General features: G+C 40.4%; 1 protein-coding gene across 1 annotated transcript in view; it reads left to right on the plus strand.

Annotated features, from left to right (window-relative positions):
- arhgef9a (Cdc42 guanine nucleotide exchange factor (GEF) 9a) overlaps positions 1–20704 on the plus strand; it is a 62560-nt gene that overhangs the window by 25753 nt on the left and 16103 nt on the right. Inside the window, exons 2-3 of the mRNA XM_036580329.1 lie at positions 5580–5759; positions 7203–7295. Of these exons, the coding sequence (XP_036436222.1) occupies positions 5580–5759; positions 7203–7295 (273 nt within the window). The remainder of the gene's footprint in view (positions 1–5579; positions 5760–7202; positions 7296–20704) is intronic.

The raw sequence follows: 20704 nt of genomic DNA on the forward strand, positions 1-20704 counted from the left end.
GCACAGCTTTGAAATTTTGCGTAGTTGCATAAATTAATTTGCCTGAAAATCCATAATATGCCGGGACAGGCCGGACAGGTGAGTTTCTGTGGAATAAAGAAAAACATTTCAGATCTAAATCTGGAAAACCAGACAGATGCTCATAAACAGATACTCGTATAATAATTATGGTGAAGTTCAGACGGTTCTGAAAATAATCACTCATACCAAACGCTGATTGTTGATGACTTGTTTATTTTGGTCACAGTTATTATGATTCAAAGATGAAACGAGTGGCTATTTTTGTCTCTTTTTACCTTAAAGCTTTTAATAGAAAGTGGGGCAGCTAATAATACTTAAGCAGAGCTTATTATTTAAATGAATCTGCTTAAGTTTATTTTGGAATAAAGCGAAAGACTTTCTTCAGTGTTCTTCAGAGTTCTAATCTGTGGACTATGAACAGTGAGTTGAATTTGACTCTAAACCAAATCAGGAGTTCTGGAACGTTCCAGATTTGCCTGTTAATCTCTGGAACGTGTGGTAGCAGAACTGTCCCTTGGGTTCTTATGCCTCTCACTTGTTGGTCTAGAGTGTAGTCCACTGGACTCTCATGTAAGATTTCAAAGTTGTCGGATTGATTCTAGAATGTTCAGAAGAGCCAAACTGGTCGTACATTTTGTTGGACTCCAGATTGTTGTCCACCTCCATCGTCGTCCGTTTTTGTTTCTAGATTGCTCTGGAATTGTTAATCCTGGGATTAGTTATCGGTTCGGTCCTATGCTATTCAGACATTTCTGAATAATCTTTTGAGTTCTAGATTTTTAAATAGGCCAGGGTTTGTACGTTTCTAGGCTTGTCTGCTCAGTTCTAGAATGTCAGTTCAGGACCCCCATGGACCCTCACAGAGCAGGTGCTATTTGGGTGGTGGGATCATTCTCAGCACTGCAGTAACACTGACGTGAGTGGTGGTGTGTTAGTGTGTGTTGTGCTGGTCTGAGTGGATCAGACACAGCAGTGCTGCTGGGGTTTTTAAACACATCAGTGTCACTGCTGGACTGAGAATAGTCCACCAACCAAAAATATCCAGCTAACAGCGTCCTGTGGGCAGCGTCCTGTGACCACTGATGAAGGACTAGAGGATGACCAACACAAACTGTGCAGCAGCAGATGAGCTATCGTCTCTGACTTTACATCTACAAGGTGGACTGACAAGGTAGGAGTGTCTAATAGAGTGGACAGTGAGTGGACACAGTGTTTAAAAACTCCAGCAGCACTGCTGTGTCTGATCCACTCAGGCCAGCGCAACACACACTAACACACCACCACCACGTCAGTGTTACTGCAGTGCTGAGAATGATCCACCACCAAAATAGTACCTGCTCTGTGAGGGTCCATGGGAGGGACCACTGAAGAACAGGGTAAAAGGGGAGATAACACAGTGTAGAAACAAGGAGGTGGTCATCATGTTATGCCTGATCGGTGTAAGTTCCATTGTAATTGGGCAAAAGGCTCATTTGCATATGGCAGCTTTCTGCAATATATGTATTACAAAGGCCAATATCACCAATTTAACCACTAACTAAAGATATATTGTGCATCCTTCTCTCTCTCTCTCTCTCTCTCTCTCTCTCTTGTCTCTCTCTCTCTCTCTCTGTCTCTGTCTCTCTCTCTCTCTCTCTCTCTCTCTCTCACACTGTGGAGCCTACCGTGTACACAGCCTTATCGCATCTATACTCTGTTGTAGGATCTCTAACGCTGATAAGAGGAACAGTGATGAGGGAGCTGATAGGCCTTTATCTCCAGCGCTGTATCATCACAAACACGTTTGCAGCCTCTCGGGCCTGAATCTGTATCTGTGTTCGTGTTTTTCTCAATTTCAGGCTCTATTGAGAGCGCGGAAGCTTAGAAATGAGGAGACGCTCGCTTTACTTCTACGCCCACCACTGGTTATTCATAACAATGGTTCACACCTGCAAATCTGAGTACTCTGTACCTTTATACACCTGACCTAAACTCCTCTAGATCGCTGTATTGGTACCAGCACACTTTCATCGAAGTGTTCACTTCCATTTCTATATGTTCCAGCAATACAGTGACGCTATTAACTGCTAGAACGCTTGAAATTTCTGGATTCGATTCTCGCAAAACAATTTTATGATTACATTATGAGCACCGAATGAACAAACACTATCAAATTTGTTTGTCCTCACCTTCAAAGCCTCGCCGCTCATCATCCAAAACGTGGTCTGATAACACGGCTAGAGTCGGAGATCAGTCTAGAGATCTATGAGTCAGGAGGAATTAAACTCCTCCGTTCTAGACTCTGTGACAGTAATTCATACAGTTATTCTCACTTCAGAGTGTTTTCTTTTAAATGAAGCCAAGATCATAACTGTAGCCCAACGTATGTAGGGAACAGTGCCCCCTTTTACTTTGGAGTACTGTTAACAGTTAAATTCACAAAGGGCTTACGGTGCAGCTCAGGTCAAAGTTTATATACACCGATCAGGCATAACATTCTGACCACCTCCTTGTTTCTACGCTCATTGTCCATTTTATCAGCTCCACTTACTATATAGGTGCAGTAACACTGATGTGGTGGTGGTGTGTTAGTGTGTGTTGCGCTGGTACGAGTGAATCGGACACAGCAGCGTACATGTGTGTAGTGCTGTACATGGTGCTTTTTACAACAGGTGTTGTCACAAAGCAGCTTTACAGGAAAATCTGGGTCCGAGCCCCCATGAGCGTCGCCAGTGGCGACAGTGGCAAGGAAAAGCTCCCTAAGAGCAAGAGGAAGAAACCTTGACAGGAACCGAGAGGAACCAAGACTCAAAAGAGGAACACCATCGTCCTCTGGTTGACACCAGACAGCAAACAATGACAGCAGAGATTAAGATTTGACCATCAGTGTAAGATACGGAAAAGGGGAAAAGCAGGAGGAGCAACGTCTATGATTAAAAATGGAGCATCGTTAGGAGGGTCAGTTCATGCAGATGAGGTTTAGGGAGCGTTGTACAGCAGGAAGCTCCATGGTGGTCAAGCCGGTCCAGAAGGCTGGCGAGCAGTGGGCACCCGAACAGGGCAGATAAAGCAACAGCGTCAGACACACAGGATGGGCAGCTGTTCAACTCAGGGACACAAGGCGGTTAGTTCTGTTAATACAGACTAAGTTCACAGGGTTAACAGAGAGCAGCAGAGACTCCGGCAGGTCTAGATATTACAGCCTAACTAAGAGGGAGAATCCAGAAAGGTAACAGAGACACGAGGCTCCCTGAGATGTCGGCGCCCCTCCGCTCCACCGTCAACAAACCCGAGTGAGTGAGAGCAGCGGGTCGACAGCACCAGCACTCCGAGATTACCATAATACTCTATGACCATGAACCCCCAGATCTGCACCTTTTATCTAACAGGGAAAACGAATTACCGAAGACTCCACTAAACAAGTGGGACTTAAAGGGTCTGAGTCCAAAAATCATTTTATGATTCATTATTCACAGCAGTTACGATCGCCTCATTTGCAACATGAGCATCGATGGGTAAACGCTAGCAAATCTGTGGGTCTTCACTGGGAGATGCAGTGATGCCACTTTTTCCTTCTGACACCGATATCTGATCCTTTAGTATCGGCCGACACGGAGTACCGATACGATACTAACTCTATCTAACCTGACTCACATATAAGTCCTGATATTTATACAATTATCTTTAAAATGTTTTATTTTGGTCAAATCTATGTTCTGCATCACAAAACGCCCTAGGTGCCATTTACTTATTATATTATTACTTGTATTATATACTTTTTTACTTATTTATTAGATGCTTAAGAAAACTTATTTTTGTTTATTTACTGTATACATTTTATATTTACTGTTATTTAACCAGTAATAAGAACCGTGATTAACAACTTTAAATGTAAAATATCTTTTGTGCATTTCTTTATCTTTTTTTTTCCTATTAGTATTGGGTGCTCATCACATAGTATTAGGTGCTAACTTGATAGTATCAAGTGCTCACCACATAGTATCTGGTGCTCTCGTGCTCACTTGATAGTGTCGAATGCTCTCCTGATAGTATCTGGTGCTCGCCAAATAGTATCAGGTGCTCATCACATAGTATGAGGTGCTCACTTGATAGTATCAAGTGCTCACCACATAGTATCTGGTGCTCACTTGATAGTATCAATTTTCCGATTGGGAATGTAATCAGATACAGATGTTAACAGGCTATTATTCTACCAATTTAACAGATTATGTACAGGATTACCCACCTCGTTCACTCAGACAGAAATTGTATTCAGAACAGCCTCAATCAGGCGAGGTGTATATGTGGAGGTAATTTATTCCGACTAAGCTATTAGTCAGATTATTAACGGATTATCAGGCATTTTAAACATTTAATACTGTCAACACTCCACTGTAGTGAGGAAAGTGAGCTTTTCCACAATGTGGGACCTTTAAAAAGAATGATGAGTATTTTTGTAAAAGCTAAAACACAAAGTGGACCTCAAAAAAATGCATGCGCTCGTTTTACGATCAGAGTGGACCGCACAGAGTGGGCAGGAGGGCCAGTGTGCGTTTCCTTTGTAACATGACCCAGAAAATTCCATACGGCTCACTGTGATCCACATTCTCCGGCTGGGCTTGGCGCTCCGGACTGCACTTGGCCCGAACGCAGGAGAGGACATCAGGCCGCAGTGTGTGTGTGTGTGTGTCAGATGAGTGTCGGGTCCAGACTGAATGGAGGAGCATCAGGCTCTTCAGATTTGAGCTGCTTTTGGCTTTTCAGACAATCCGGCCTTCATGAACACCAGAGCTGTGACTGTTTATTCCTTCAGTGAGGAGCTTTAGAGCCATTCCGAACGTTTCTGCTGTTCCAGCATCCACGTTTTTAAACGAGCACTATTCAAATATACGAGGTAGAAACAAAAGAAAAATTATGAATAAAAAAATAACACATGGAAGGTTTAGCATTCATTTATAATTATTTATTCAGTTTGGATAAGAAATGCTCTGTATCTGATGGCTGGTTAATGTAGTGATTTATCTGTGTTTGTAGTTGATTTAATGTTTTATTTTTTGTGTTTTAGGCCAATTTAGTGACTTAAGTTTGTGTTTGAGGTTGATTTTAGTAGTTATTGTGTGTTTTACGCCGATTTAGTGATTTTTATCTTCGCGTTTTAGGCTGATTTAATGATTTATCTTTGTCTTTTAGGCCAATTTAGTAACTAATTTTTGTGTCTGAGGCTGGTTTTAGTAATTACTGTCAGTGCTTTAGGCTGATTTAGAGATTTGTCTATGTTTTTAGGTTGATTTAGTTGTTTATCTTTATTTTGACCAATTTAGTGACTCGTGTTTAAGGGCTGATTTTAGTAATTATCTTGTTTGTTTTAGGCTGATTTGGTGATTTTATTTGTGTGTTTTAGACCAATTTAGTGACTAATATTTATGTTGAGGCCGATTTTTATAATTATTGTCTGTGTTTTAGGTCGATTTATGTTTCTTTGTGTTTTAGATGTGTGTGTGATTTAACACACTGCCCATCTCTATTAGTAATACTCTCTCTCTCTCTCTTTCTCTCTCTCTCTCTCTCTCTCCCCCCAGTTGGTGAGTGGAGGCTCTGTCGTCAATGCAGAGGCGGTATGGGATCATGTGACCATGGCGGACCGCGAGCTGGCCTTCAAGGCCGGTGATGTCATCAAGGTCTTGGACGCATCCAACAGGGACTGGTGGTGGGGCCAGATTGACGATGAGGAGGGCTGGTTCCCCGCAAGCTTCGTCAGGGTGAGCGCGCCCACCTGTTTCACACCTGCTTACACACCTGTAGTCACGGTCCTTAGGGCTGTCTGCTCAGAGTCGAGACTCATTATCTGTCCCTTGAGATCGTCCAGCCAGTCCATTATTTTGTCCTATTACAGCTGTCGACACACCTGAGGCAGGTACTCGGTGCTCTACACCCCCTGCTTACCTGACTCAGGTGCACTAATGTACAAATATGTGTACGTAGAATAATCTGAACTGAACTGAATGATGGAGCAGAATGTGGACTGGATGGTGCTTGTTGTCAAGTCAGCTTGGAAAACTTTCCGAGCAAGTTTTTCCATGTAGGTACTTATTAGTATGCTTAAAGGGGAATTCCATCCAATATAGAAAATTTCTGCATAATTAATTGGTTGAGAGGAAAACGAAGTCATTTACAGTGGTTTGGTGTGAAACGCTCCATTCTAGAGAAACTTACCGGGTCAGAACTGTTCACAGTGGTGGTGATAGGAACCAGACGTCCACCTCTAAAAGCTCCCTCACAGAAAGTTACTACTTGTAATGGTTATGAATTCTGACTGAGACGCTGTTTTATGATAGTTTTTGCCTAAATCGTCTATTTTTGGGTACATGCAGGGTGTTATGAGGCAAAATAGTCCCCAGAGAAAACCACTATTCCACTATTTTCCATCTTCAACATTCCATATAAACTCAGATGTGTAGGTTCACTGGTGGTTCTGGATAGTAAATAAGATGGCTATGTTTGCGTTGTAGTCATGGTGACACCTGGTTCCTATCACCACCACTGTAAAGAAATTGTCGATTGAATTATGCAGAATTTTTGGTAGATCTGGTGGAATTCCCCTTTCATAAAGCAAGCATGCCAACATGTGTGGGAATATGGGCAGTGTATTACAGTTGCATCTGACGTTCCCAATCCAATCTTTGAAGATGTTTGTCCTGTCCACAATTTCGTTCTGTTCTGGACCCAACACACCTGATCCTGGTGACCAAGGACTGTAGAAGTCTGACCATACAGTTCAGGTGTGTGGGAGTTCGCTGGTCTAAAGATCTTTTGTCAATTTTCCAAGAAGGTTTTATATATAGAGAAGGATCAAGCTAACAAGATAGCATTACCAGACTGCTTTGCTAGATCTGAGGTTCTATCCTGGCTCCAAACACGCCTGAATCAGGTACCCATGAGCTGTAGAACACTGACCACCTGGTTCAGGTGTGTGAGAGGTATAAACTGTGGACTGGATTGGGAACCATTTGATCCAGGGTGTACTAGCCTGTAGTGTCTCCAGCGCTAGCTAGTGTATCTACGACATCCATCAAACACATGCATTCTTTAGTTTTACCCTCCCACCTTTCATGATTGTTGCCGCCCCCTAATGGCGCCCCAGTGTCACGCCCTCGTCTGAAAGACCCGTTTCTTGTGTGCTCGGATGTTGTCGTTTCTCTAAGGTGGACCCCAGCTCCACCCAGGCTCCGACCAAGCAGCAGCTTTTTTACATCAACCCCGTCGTCGTCCCTCGCTGCACAAACGCCCCGGCAAAGGTGCGTCATTCCACCTCTCCGTCTTCTCGTTTTCCGGCGAAAGCATCCCGCTGCTTCCCGCTGCACATGCTAAAGCTTTGCCGTTGACGTGACGTGTTTTTTTGTGGTTTATTCTTTAATTTTTCCGCCGATGCAAAATGCTTCGCTTCCATACCGGCTTGGTCACGCCCCCTTCTGGCACTGGAATCTAACTGCAGGTGATCTTTTCTGTTGATCAATGGCAAAGTAGGAATTCAAGGAACGTTTTAAACAAGAAAGGTACCAACATCATGTTTAAAATGTTTTATGTGATCCTAAAACATTAGACTTTATTAGACATTCGGTAGTCAGTTTCCCAGGTGGTTGTTAGGGAAGCTGAACAGTTTCTAGACCAGTATCAGATCAGTTTAGCATGAGACATAGCTGAGATGTGTAGTTCCATACTACTTTTATCTTTTGAGCGTATTATAATCCCATGTACTGGGTTGATCTTCCAGTAAGTAAGTGTAAAGTAGAGGGAAGGACTTAGAAATAGATGCTGTTGATTCCCGCATAAAATACTCTCCGGCTTGGATCGCTAAGGAAGGTATTGTGGTCTAATTAAATGTTAGGATGTGGAGCAAATTAGGATGAACTGAACTCAACTGAACCTTTCACCCTTCCAAACTGCCAATCTTTCACTCTCTAGCTGACCGGCTATCCAGGCGGGAGCAGGATTAGTGAGCCGAGTGTCAATCTTAAAGTCTTTTCTGCCCAAGGCTTAATTGTGCTGGTTCCAGATCAGCATGTAAATCTGTTCCCAAACTCGCTCAATGCTGACACTGTGCGAAAGAAGCTTCTCTTTCCAAGCCAAATGAAAACAAATCCTCGCTCAGCTTTACTGGATTTTCTTCCGGGAGTTAGTTGATGTGGAATTCTAGAGCTCTGATTTGTTTAGGCTGTCAGTTTTAGAACTGCGGTTCTGATTTCCTCTGTAAAATCGAGAACTCCACATTCTTTATTTCTTTAAATTCTATAAATACAGATCAATTATAGTTCTGTAAATTCAAAGTCCAGATTAGTTTGGCTCTTAGAACTCTAGAGTTGCAGTTCTGATTTCCTCTGGAAAATCGAGAATTCCAGATTTATTTTAGTACTTCAAATTCATGAACTCGGGATTTGCTTCTGCAAATTCTTGAACCCCAGTATAGTATATATATATATATTTCCATATATTTTGTTTCTGTAAATTCTGGAATCACAAATCAATTAGTTTTTTGCTTATATAACTTCAAGATCTCCAGAATCACTTTCACTCTGTAAATTCTCGAACTCCAGATTTTTCTGAACTGTAACTTCTAGAAGTCTAGGTCTGTTTTGGGCCTGCAGTTTCTAGAACTCTAGGTTTCATTTGTTTCTCTAAATTCTACAACTCAAAATTCATTTGAACTAAAGATTCCAGAATCTACATTTATTTTGAATCAGTAAATTTTAGAACTTCAGATTCCATTTACATTTGTGAGATTTAGAACTTCAGTGTAGATGCAGGAAAGGTTTTATTTGTTTATATCTGTTGGTACATTTTTATTACAATGCAAACCATTTTTGGAATTATGGAATGATTTCTTTTGGATGGTGAATTTGTCAATACAAGTAAATGCAGCTTTAAAAACCAAGAATAGATATCGTGCCAAGAGTGACCAAGAGGTTTACCAAAAATGAAGAAGTTTCTTGAGTTGATACTGAGTTCGGTGCTGAGGGAACTGCTGAGAGTTTCTGTTTACTGTATTTTGACCATGATAACTGTTGTACTGTAATAGACTATTGCGAAGGCCAACTGATAAAACTGGGTGCTAACAAAGTAACTTTGTAGATTGTGACAATCATGTGGTGCGTGAAGCTGTGCTAATCTATGGAACATGCAAAGAAAATGATCAGCATGCATGGGAATAAATTACAATAGTCCTATAAAAGATTTTAAGTAAAAAGGGCCTCAAACGTCACTAAGTCTAGCGGCTCGGGCAGGAATGAGGCAGAGATACATCTACCACAAACTATTCAGCCCATAGTTCATATTCATATAGAGACGTGTGGCTACAGAAGAGACCTGTGTCACCTCGAGCCTTGAAAAGACATTTGTGGTTATGTTGTGGACTCACTGGACACTGTTTGTGGAGTTTTAGGCAGCAGTGTTCTGTAAAACTAGGCGAGAAAGTGGTAGAAGTGGTCAGTAGATAGCAGCAGCCCCCTCTGCTGGCCAAAACTAGCACAATGCTAAACATTTGCCCATCTGCTCTGCTGCAGGTCTTTCTTAGGACTTTGTGTATTTTTAATTCACATTTCCTGGGACAGGACAACAAAAACGGGGACGTCTGCCCACCCTGGATTAAACACAATGAGAAAGACTAAAAACAGATATCACACCAAGAGCGGCCAGGAACATTAAGACACGAAGCAAACGTTAAATATGCTTCGTTCTTCACAAAAATCTGTGGAGAACTTAAAAATCAAACATTGTTATTCAGCACTTCATTTTATATTGTGATAAACAATGTTTCTGACATATCGCCCAGTCATAACTGCTTATATTTTTGGTTCTTGATAATGAAACATGAATGCAACCCCTTTCAGAGGTACAGCAGGATGAAAAAGGGGGAGTGAGGGAGTATGTGTGTGTGTGAGAGAGAGAGAGAATACTGAGCGAGCGAGTAAGAAAAGCACAGGAAGAGAAGTGCTTTGTGAAGAAGAGCCTTTTTTAATGGCACTTTTATGTAACTTGGTCTCAGCAGTGGACACACACACACACACACACAGACCCCTGCCTAAGAGCATTTCCCCATTCTGTTTCACTTTCTTCCCACTAAATATCTATATTTATCTATTTTAATGGAGTGGACACTATCCAACACACTCGCACACGAGCGTGCAGACATGACAAGGTGTGTGAGTGGGAGTGGTGGGTGTGGTGGGAAAGCAAATCACGTCTCTATATAAAGAACACGGCCGCAGCTTCGTTCATATTTAATACCCGCTATCAGGCCACATACAGCTCTATAGCTATATATGGAATTAAAGCGATCGTTTGACTGGACACTGTACAGCCAAAACAACCAGTAGATAGAAGATATTCATTTTTCAGGAGATGTTTGTGAGGAGATTCGATATAAGATGATCCCCTTGCATAAAAAAGGAGAAAGTCAAAGTGATAAAAACACCAGAAGTTTACAAAACTGGAGTTTGAAAACTGATTAAAAGCTACAGAGAAAATGTGGCTCCTAACAACCACCTGGAAGACCTGGTAGACCCCAAAACTGCCCCCATCAGATAAACAGCACTTAAAGCTTTCATCTCTGAGAGAGAGGAGAAAATCAAGCTGCTTCAGATCTGAAAACATCCACAGGTGTTTCTGTCCATCCTTCCACTGTGAGAAGACGACTCAGCGCTGTGGGTCTGAAAGGATGTGTAGCTGATCAAGAAGAACCTCACTGAGAAAAGGAGACGGACACATCAAACAAAGAAGCTGAACGATGGACTGACCACCCCAGAGTCCAGACCTCAGCCACTGAATGTGTTTGGTTACTTCAGAAAATGCTCAACCAGCTTCTAAGACTGAACTTTGGAGGTGTGTCTGCAGATTCTTTGAGGAACTGAAAGTGAGTCTCCTGAAAAGAATGGAAGCTGGAATGAAGGTAAACAGTGACTCACTGACTCACACAGCTGAGAGTGTTTCTGCTGATGCTAACAGTGGACTTGATTGGTTCTGATTGGGAATTAAATAAATAAAAGGGTGGTCTTGGACCCTAAATGTAGTCGATCATCCAAGACATGTTTGGTGTCTGACACTACTTAGGTTTAAGTTTTTTTTTTTAATAGTTTTAGACAGCATTCAAAATAACCCCTGGTATTTGGGGGGGGGGTTCCATGTTAGCTGGCTCACTCCCCATAGTGGTGCCGACTGGTTTATCAGCTATTCTTCTGTAAAGTCTCTGTTCTAGTGCGGTTCTGCGCTCTTCCTCACATTAACTGAGATCTTCCTCGTCTCCTCTTCTGTCTTCAGTGTGGGAAATGAGGAACAGTCACTCTTCACTCCAAACTCTTGGGAAACTGGGCGAGTTTTCAGATTTACAGATCTGCTGCAGCTCATTGTAAAGGTTTTCAGAGGAATCCAGGCAGAGTTACAGTTTCTAGGCTATGAAGGACCAACTGGGTGAACCAGTCCGCTACAGCGCCACCCTGAGGCAGGGCAGGGCTGCAGCTCTAGTTAGTTAAGAACACCAAAGACAGAAGCTGATTGTGGGTGAAGCAGATAAACAGTGAGTGTCACTGAATTTGGATTTGAGCTTCTGTTTTACCCTGTTGGCAAATATAACATAAGTTTTTCAGAGACCCCCCCCTACCCCAAAATTTTGATTGAGACATTCAGAGGGTCCCAGAGGTTTATTTGGGGGTCCAGGATCCCCTGTGTTTCACACCGTGGTTTCAGCACAGGCATGCCCACTCGCCTTAAACTGTGTGAAGCTGTTCAGTATCTAATAGTCTTGATTATGTGCTTTCTGACTCTGTATGTCTCTTAACTATAAACGTGGACCAAAGTACATTAGCAGAGCTTAAAGCACCAGATATCATTAAGAACTCAGTGCATGCATGATGCTAATATGCTACATTAGCATTGTTTAGAAAAGCTCTTCTGTACAGCTGTAGGTAAAGTAGATTTCATAGTTTTGATCCTTATCTGTCTCTTTCAGCAGGACTCACATCCAAGGAGCTCCACTTCCCGTTTTCCATCTGAAGTCTTTTGATTGGCTGGCTGAGCTGTAGCTGAATGTTCTCTAAAGCCACACAGACACTGTGATTTTAGAAATCTTGTTATTTATCACATTGTACGTTTGAATAGATCATCGTGTTCGGGCAAAGTCTATGCTGTATATAGTATTTATATACTATACTATATTTATATACCAAACTTAGCTGATTGACTACGTTTGTGGTGGAGGGGGGCACGATGGTGGGTGAGGGGGGGGCTACGTGACTTTTTTTTTTAGGCCGAACTATCGCTTTAAGATCACCTGCTGTTACTGAGACACACGTGAGGAGAGAGAGAGAGATAAGAGGGGGAAGAGTGAGGAGATACAGAGGCAGATAGAGAGAAAGAAAAAAGTGCAGAGAGAGAAATAAAGTGCGTGAGAGAGAGAGAGAGAGAGAGAGAGAGAGAGAGAGAGAGAATAGAGCGGTGCTGTGATGGTTATGTCACACTGTTTGCTTTAACAGAGTAATGGGGAGAGATGGAGGGAGAGGATGTGGGGAAAAAGGAGTGTGTAAATGGAGAGAGAAGGAGAGGGGTGTTATGTCACACCAGTTGGCCCCGAATTCCCCCAGGTCAAAACTCCCCTGTGAAAACACACACAGAAAGGGCCATAGAGAGAGAGAGTGAGGGAGTTTATGTTCATCTGTTCTTTAATAATACCTGATTATTATTGTTTTATGATTTACTGTTATTATTATTATTATTGCTTTCTCTTCATGAAACTGGAACTTCTTAAATCTTTGTTTATTCTGGCTTTTATGATATGAGATGGAGAAAGGGACGGAAAGAGCGTGAGGGCGAGAAAGGGGAAGGATGGAGAGAGTAAGAAAGAAAGAAAGAGAGGGAAAGAGTGAGAAAAGGAGAGAGACAGAAAGAAAGAGAGAGAGAGGAAAAGGAAAAGAGAGAGCAAGATGTGGAAAAAGGAAGGAAAGAGCGAGAGAGTGAAAAGGCGAGGGGGAGAGAGTGAGAGAATGAAAAAGAGAAAGAAAGAAAAGGGAAAGGGCCTGAATGGGAGCGAGAGAAAGAGCAAGAGAGAGAAGGTGAAGGAGGGAGAGAGTAAGAGAGAAAGAACGAGGGAAAGGGCAAAAGAGTGCAAGAAAAGGCAAGGGGGAGAAAGTGAGAGAAAAAGAAAGAAAGGGAAAGAGTGAGAAAAGGGGAGAGAGAGAGAGAGAGAGAAAGAATGAAAGAAGGGGAAATGGCATGAACGGGAGTGAGAGAAAGAGAGAGAGAGAGGAAAAGAGAAAGCAAGGTGTGGAAAGGGAAGGAAATGGTGAGAGAGAGTGAAAGGTGAAGGAGAGAGTGACAGAGAGAAGAGAGAGAAAATGAAACAGGTAAAGGTCAAGAAAGAGAGTGAGATGTGGAAAGGGAAGGAAGGAAATAGGGAAGGAGAGAGAGGGAAAGAAAGAGCAAGAAAGAGAAAGGAAAGAGAGAGCAAGATGTGAAAAGGGAAGGAAATAGCAAGAGAGAGAAAGAGAGTGAAAGAAGAAGGAGAGAACTTACAGGACAGTTGCTGTAATACAGTAACATAAGGCTTGTTTTAAGCTGTACAGATGTTACATTTCTCCAAATATTCATATCATTCTGTAATATTCTGTATATAATAGTTTTTATACTATATAGTATAAATATTCTTATCTGCATATCTACAGATATTCACTCTTCTCTTTAGCTCCTCCACGACTCTTTATCATTATTATTCTTTATTCTATTCATTTTATTTTTATTTTTCTTAGTTAAAAGCTTGTGTGTGTGTGTATGTGTGTGTGTGTGTGTGTGTGTGTGTGTGTGTGTGTAATGTTGGGAGAGACGCAGGATGTAAGTCCAAGTCCTGGATTTTTATGTAAAAGGTCTCCACAAAGGTGACAAAACGAAGACAGAAATAAATCCTGTAACCTAAAGAAAACCAAAGACAGAAGCGAGACGAGTTTATTTATACAGCGCCTTTCATGCACTGCTGTCTTTCAAAGTGCTGTACAAATGAGAAAATAGTCAATTAAAAACTGTAGGAGAATTAAAAACGATTAAAACAGTAGATTTAAAAGAGAAAATTATGAAAATAAAAATCAACTTAGAAGTTAAATTAGGATAATAAAGTGCTGTTACAGAGCAGAAGGGCTATTAGAGCTAACAGTGTTTAAACTGAGCTGAAAGCTGCTCAAATAGGACTGTTTTCAGGCCCGATTTAAGTGTCTAGTGTCGGAGCTCTTCTGGCTAAATACTGCTTCTGAAGCGTTTAGAAGAAAAAACTAGAAAACAAACGAGAAAGAACCAAAACAGGGCTTGAGAGACTAAAACGCCAAGCAAATACAAAGCACACAAGCAGGGATATAAAGAGAACAGACCAGAAACACCTGGGACTAATGAGAGGACGGGGCTACAGACAGCAGACAGGTGAGACAGATAACAAGAAGGCAGGACGAGGGAGGAGACGACCAGAACAACAACAACAAAAGCACATGGAGCAAGAAAACCGAGGCTGGGAGAGAGAAAGACGAGGACAGAGCAGGACAGGATGGGACTGTGAGCTTGTCCAGCCTGTTCAGTGTGTTAATGTCATACATGTGTGACTCACTAAGACTGATTCCTCGTACGTGTAGCAGGCGAAATGAAGTGATTCTGATTCTGAGAAGGAAGAGAGGAGAAGAGTGAAGAAGGTCAAAGATAGAAAGAATGGATCACTTTTACACACTGAGAGAGAGAGAGAGAAAAGGAACGAGAGACTCACACTTTAATATGACAGGTCATGATCATTTATTTAAAACTTCACTTTAAAAATGAAGTTTTCCCAAACTTACTCACTTAATGAGGGACACCTGTCTCACATCTCGGGCTGAAAGATCAATCGCTTTTATATCAAAATTGCAGTTTGAAAGAATCGCACGAATTTCCGAATCGCAAGAGCTTCAATTTTACAACATTGAGTGAGTAAATTTAACCTAATAGTGCTAAAAAAAACAATGATGCTAAATTAATGTTGAAATTTAGGGGTTAGTGCAGGAGTCGCAACCCAAATGTTAACAAGAGCCATTTTATCAAGTTTCACCAAAAATCAAACCACTTTGGGAGCCACATTTTATATTCCTTTTTTTTGAAGTAAAGTTTTACTATCTTGGCTTTAAATATGTCTCAGTATGTGCTGATGTGCTAGTAAAGAGTAAAAAATATAATATTAACAAAAACACAGACTTACGTCGCTCTGCTTTAAGCTTTAGCTCAGCTGCAGCTGCTTTTCTCGCATCTCCGACAAGAAACTTTTCCACAAAAGTAGAACAGTTTCTTGTAAAATGTCTCTCAACGTTGGACTTTTTACGAGGCTGAAGTCGCTTCTCATTCACCAGCTTCTTGTTCGAATTTTCCCGTTCCACCAGAATGTAACTGCTGCACCATTTAAGGTGGAATGGGAGAATTCCAATGAGAAGCTGACTTCAGCTTCGTGACTTTTAGTGTTTCAGTTTCTCGTTGCAGATTAAACGTATCAGGAAACCAGCTGGAGTGATTATAAACGCAAATAAGTCCATTCGTCTCCGAATTATCGATGTTCATCGTAAATCTTTCTCTTTGCCGTTTCGTAGCTACTAGCCAGGTGAGACTGTTGTCTGTGTTGCTATGGTGACCAGCAGTCTGCGCTGATCTTCAGGGTTAAAGGGTGAATTAGCAGTTCTACATTAACTCCAGAGTTTAAGGCCATTTACTGTTAAACTGTGTTGAACGATCAGCAGAGCTTTATTTTACTGTAAAGGAGGATTATTTTATTTTTACCTACTAATCTGATTCAGCTGTGGAGCCACGACAGGGCAGTAAAAGAGCTGCATGCGGCTCCGGAGCTGCATGTTGCTGACCCCTGGGTTAGGGTTTGGGGGACACACCTCTCAATAGAAAGCGCCCTATAAATGATGATTCTGTGTATATTTAGCATATTAATGTCTCTGTTGACGTATTTGGTTTAGACAGATGTGAATATAATGCCTGTAAATATATGAGCTCTGGATTTTGTCTGCAGTTTGAGCTGATCTGGCTGAATGTCGTCCGTATTTGAGGGTCTGCGCTGAAGTTGGTTTTGCGTTTTCGTTTCGCTGTATGAGGTTAGTGTGAGGTGTGTTTGAGCCGCTGACGTCAGTGGGCCTTGCGTGCGTGTGTGTGTGTGATCTCACGAGGTGAGTCATCCAGCTCCAAATGAGATGTCACTTTACATTAGACAACCAAAGAGAAGAACGGCAGAAAAAAAGAAAAAAGGGGATCTCTCACCGCACAGTCAGAGAGAGAGAGGAGGGATGGGGGGGGATAAAAGGGAGAGAATGCTGCATGCGAGAGAGAGGAGATAGAGAGGAAGGGAAGAGATGAAAGGAACGAGAGAGAGAGAGAGATGGGGGATAGAAAAAGAGATAGAAGACGTAGAGAGCGACAACAGAGACAAAGTAAGAGACAGAGGGAGCATGAGAAAAAGAAAAGAGACAGAAGAAAAGACAGGACAACAGAGGGGAGAGGAGACAAAGAGAAGATAGACAGAAGAGAGACAAAAAGGGTGAAATAGAGGGAGAAATAGAAACAAATCAGTGTGATTAGTTATTGATCTCAGTGTTACTGAGCTCTGCTAAAGCCTGAGTAGACTGATAAATCAATGTGATCAGTTATTAATCTCAGCGTTACTGAGCTCTGCTAAAGCCTGAGTAGACTGATAAATCAATGTGATCAGTTATTAATCTCAGTGTTACTGAGCTCTGCTAAAGCCTGAGTAGACTGATAAATCAATGCGATCGGTTATTAATCTCAGTGTTACTGAGCTCTGCTAAAGCCTGAGTAGACTGATAAATCAATGTGATCAGTTATTAATCTCAGTGTTACTGAGCTCTGCTAAAGCCTGAGTAGACTGATAAATCAATGCGATCGGTTATTAATCTCAGTGTTACTGAGCTCTGCTAAAGCCTGAGTAGACTGATAAATCAATGCGATCGGTTATTAATCTCAGTGTTACTGAGCTCTGCTAAAGCCTGAGTAGACTGATAAATCAGTGTGATCAGTTATTAATCTCAGTGTTACTGAGCTCTGCTAAAGCCTGAGTAGACTGATAAATCAATGTGATCAGTTATTAATCTGTGTTACTGAGCTCTGCTAAAGCCTGAGTAGACTGATAAATCAATGTGATCAGTTATTAATCTCAGTGTTACTGAGCTCTGCTAAAGCCTGAGTAGACTGATAAATCAATGTGATCAGTTATTAATCTCAGTGTTACTGAGCTCTGCTAAAGCCTGAGTAGACTGATAAATCAATGTGATCAGTTATTAATCTCAGTGTTACTGAGCTCTGCTAAAGTCTGAGTAGACTGATAAATCAATGTGATCAGTTATTAATCTCAGTGTTACTGAGCTCTGCTAAAGTCTGAGTAGACTGATAAATCAATGTGATCAGTTATTAATCTCAGTGTTACTGAGCTCTGCTAAAGTCTGAGTAGACTGATAAATCAATGTGATGATCAGTTATTAATCTCAGTGTTACTGAGCTCTGCTAAAGCCTGAGTAGACTGATAAATCAATGCGATTGGTTATTAATCTCAGTGTTACTGAGCTCTGCTAAAGCCTGAGTAGACTGATAAATACAGTGTTCAGTCACTAAGTATGTGCTTATGTTAAAATGGATGGTTCTTCAAGAGTTCTTCAGTAAAGAAAATGGTTCTATTTGAAACCTTGAACACTCAAAGAACCCTTGGCATAAGTAAAGAGTTCTGTGCATCATGAAAATGTTCTTCAGATTGATGGAGAATGTGTTTTATATGGTTCTGTATGAAAGCTTTTTAAAGGGGTACTATATAGCACCAAAAATGGTTCCTCTATAGTTAAAAGCTTGACGTCATAACAATAGAAGAACCCATTTTGGTGCTATATAGAACTCTTTTCAAAAAGGTTCTATATAGAACCATCTATAGCACATTCTCGGTCAATCTGAAGAGCCCTTTAATCATGCAAAGGATTCTTTGAATGTTCATGGTTCCATATAGAACCATTTCTTTACTGAAGAACCCTTGAAGAACCATTATTTTCAATATAACCACATACTTAGTGGCTGAACACTGAGTTTATCAGTCTACTCAGGCTTCAGCAGAGCTCAGTAACAAATAGAAATACTCCAAAATCGCTTGGAATAAAATCAGTTCCATATAGAACCATCCTTTTGAAGATTGTGTGTGTGTGTGTGTGTGTGTGTGTGTGTGTGTGTATAAGAGAGAGGGAGGATGGATGCAGATACAGTGAGAGGGGAAGAGAAGACGAGGGTGAAGAAGGTCACAGAAAGAAAGAGTGGACCGTTTTTACACACAGCGCTCTGATAAACACTCACCGTCTCTGCCGGGTTTGTGTTTGACGAGGATGAGGAGGGACAGCTTCCTCTCCGCTCTTCATCACTATCGCCACGGTAACGCACCGGGTTTAAAAAAAAAAACAGGGAGAGATTATAATCCGAGTGTGTAATGAGATTAGGAGTGAAGAAGCGTTCCTAGAGAGAGAGACAGAGAGAGAGCGAGAGCGAGAGCGAGAGAGAGAGAGAGAGTGAGCGAGAGAGAGAGAGAGAGGCCTGCAGTCACGCTCATTATTCTTAGATTATGGACGTTCAGTCGACACAAATGACTTCATTTTTGTTTTTCTTTGTGGTTAAAATTATCTTTAGAGATGCATCTGAGGTCACTGCTGCCTCATTTACTGCAAATAATGACAGTAAAAAAAAACATTTATTTTTTTATTCCAAATGATCATTTGTAAAAAAAATATATATATATTATTTTTTCTTATTATTTATTATATTATGTTTTAATTTTGTTTTTTTATTCTAAGTGATAAAATGCATTTATTTTTATTCCATTTATTTTTCCAAGTGATTTTGGAGCATTTCTACTTGTCCATTCAATAAAATACAGCATATATATATATATATATATATATATATATATATATATATATATATATGTATATGTATATGTATATATTATTAGAATAATATATTATGACAACTTGTGACTAAGGAGAAATGCTTAATATATATATATATATATATATATATATATATATATATATATATATAATATGTATATGTTTAAAAGCATTTCTCCTTAAAAGTTGTCATTTATGAAATAATATATTATTCTTTTTCACGCTTCATTTATTGAGCTTCTAGTCAAAACGTTTATTCATTTTTGGTTTTATTCAGGAAAAAAAGCAGAAATTTGACACAGAATCCTCAACAGCTAAATCTAATCTCAGCTGTCTGAGTGTTCAGTGAGTCACTCTTTCCCTTTATTCCAGCTTCCATTCTTTTCAGGAGACTCACTTTCAGTTCCTCAAAGAATCTGCAGACACACCTCCAAAGTTCAGTCTTAGAAGCTGGTTGATCATTTTCTGCTTTGCACCATCCACTCATTTTTTAGAACTCCAGTTTTGGAAAGTTTTCACTTTGACTTTTTCCTTCACAGTGCAAGTGGATTATCTTGTATCTAACCTGCTCAGAAACATCTACGGACTTGTACGTAATAACTGTTTGACTGGAAATTAGAGAAGTGAAGGGGGTCTCTGACTTTTGCACAGTACTGCATATAACACTTTATAGAGCACCTCCATAAAAATGGAACTCAAAGTGATTCACTATATATGCAAGTACAGGTTGTGTATATAAAACAATGAACAACAAGAAATACAATGGAAAAAAAATATTTTCTTTAATATTTCTTTATGGCAATATAGTGTAATTTAAATACATTTAGACAATTAAATTTAACTGATTTAGTTATTAATCTTAAGTCTTATTCAGTAAGTACACCATAACACTGGAGGTTATAGCTGAACAATTTGGGAAAATATCTAATTGGAATTTTTCTGACCGATTTGAATGCATAAAAAAATTCTCTAAATTAATTTCCATGCCTGAATTTTTGGCCAAGAAGGCCAGAATGTATACTTTTTCTGGCATGAATCTTGAATGCATCAGACTACAAAGTATTTGTGGTTGTGATGTCACATATCGTCACTGTCCAAAGAAAAAAAAGTCTCTTCAAAATAGTAATTTTACAGGAGAGACCAAAAACTCTCTCACCTTTTAATGCAGGCTAATGTAAAGAGATTTTATTCCAAGTGCTTTTAGAGCATTTCTATTGGTCCATTCATCATGAAATTTTCACACAACATAAAGAACAGCTGGTGTGTTAAAATGATGTTGAAAAATAAAAACAGACAAAAATGGAGATCGGACAGTGATGATATACAGAACGTGGGTGTTTTTGTTGCTTCTGATTGGTCCAACACATCTACCAATAGCCAGCTCACAAGCTCTGTGTCATTATGTTAAATTTCCTCATTTAAAACTTAAGACAACTTTGTTGATGCATTCTATGATCAATATTGCAGCTCCTGTGATTTAAAAAGTGCACTCTTTCAAATAGCGATTTTGATAAAAAAAATGAATCTTTCAGTTCTATTGAAAGGTGGTGAAAAAGGTCACAGCTGTGGTTTGGTCACTGTAGATCATTCCTGCCATGTTGTAACACTTCACCTCCAGTGTTCTGTGGCTTTTACAGAGCAGATTTACAAAAATTAAGAAAAAAGTAAAGAAACGAATCCCTGGACAATCATTTAAATAAACGTTTTTAATGTTGGAAGTTTCTTCTGCC

The sequence above is a fragment of the Colossoma macropomum genome, unplaced genomic scaffold (genome assembly GCF_904425465.1).
Source record: "Colossoma macropomum unplaced genomic scaffold, Colossoma_macropomum, whole genome shotgun sequence".
Lineage (NCBI taxonomy): Eukaryota > Metazoa > Chordata > Actinopteri > Characiformes > Serrasalmidae > Colossoma > Colossoma macropomum.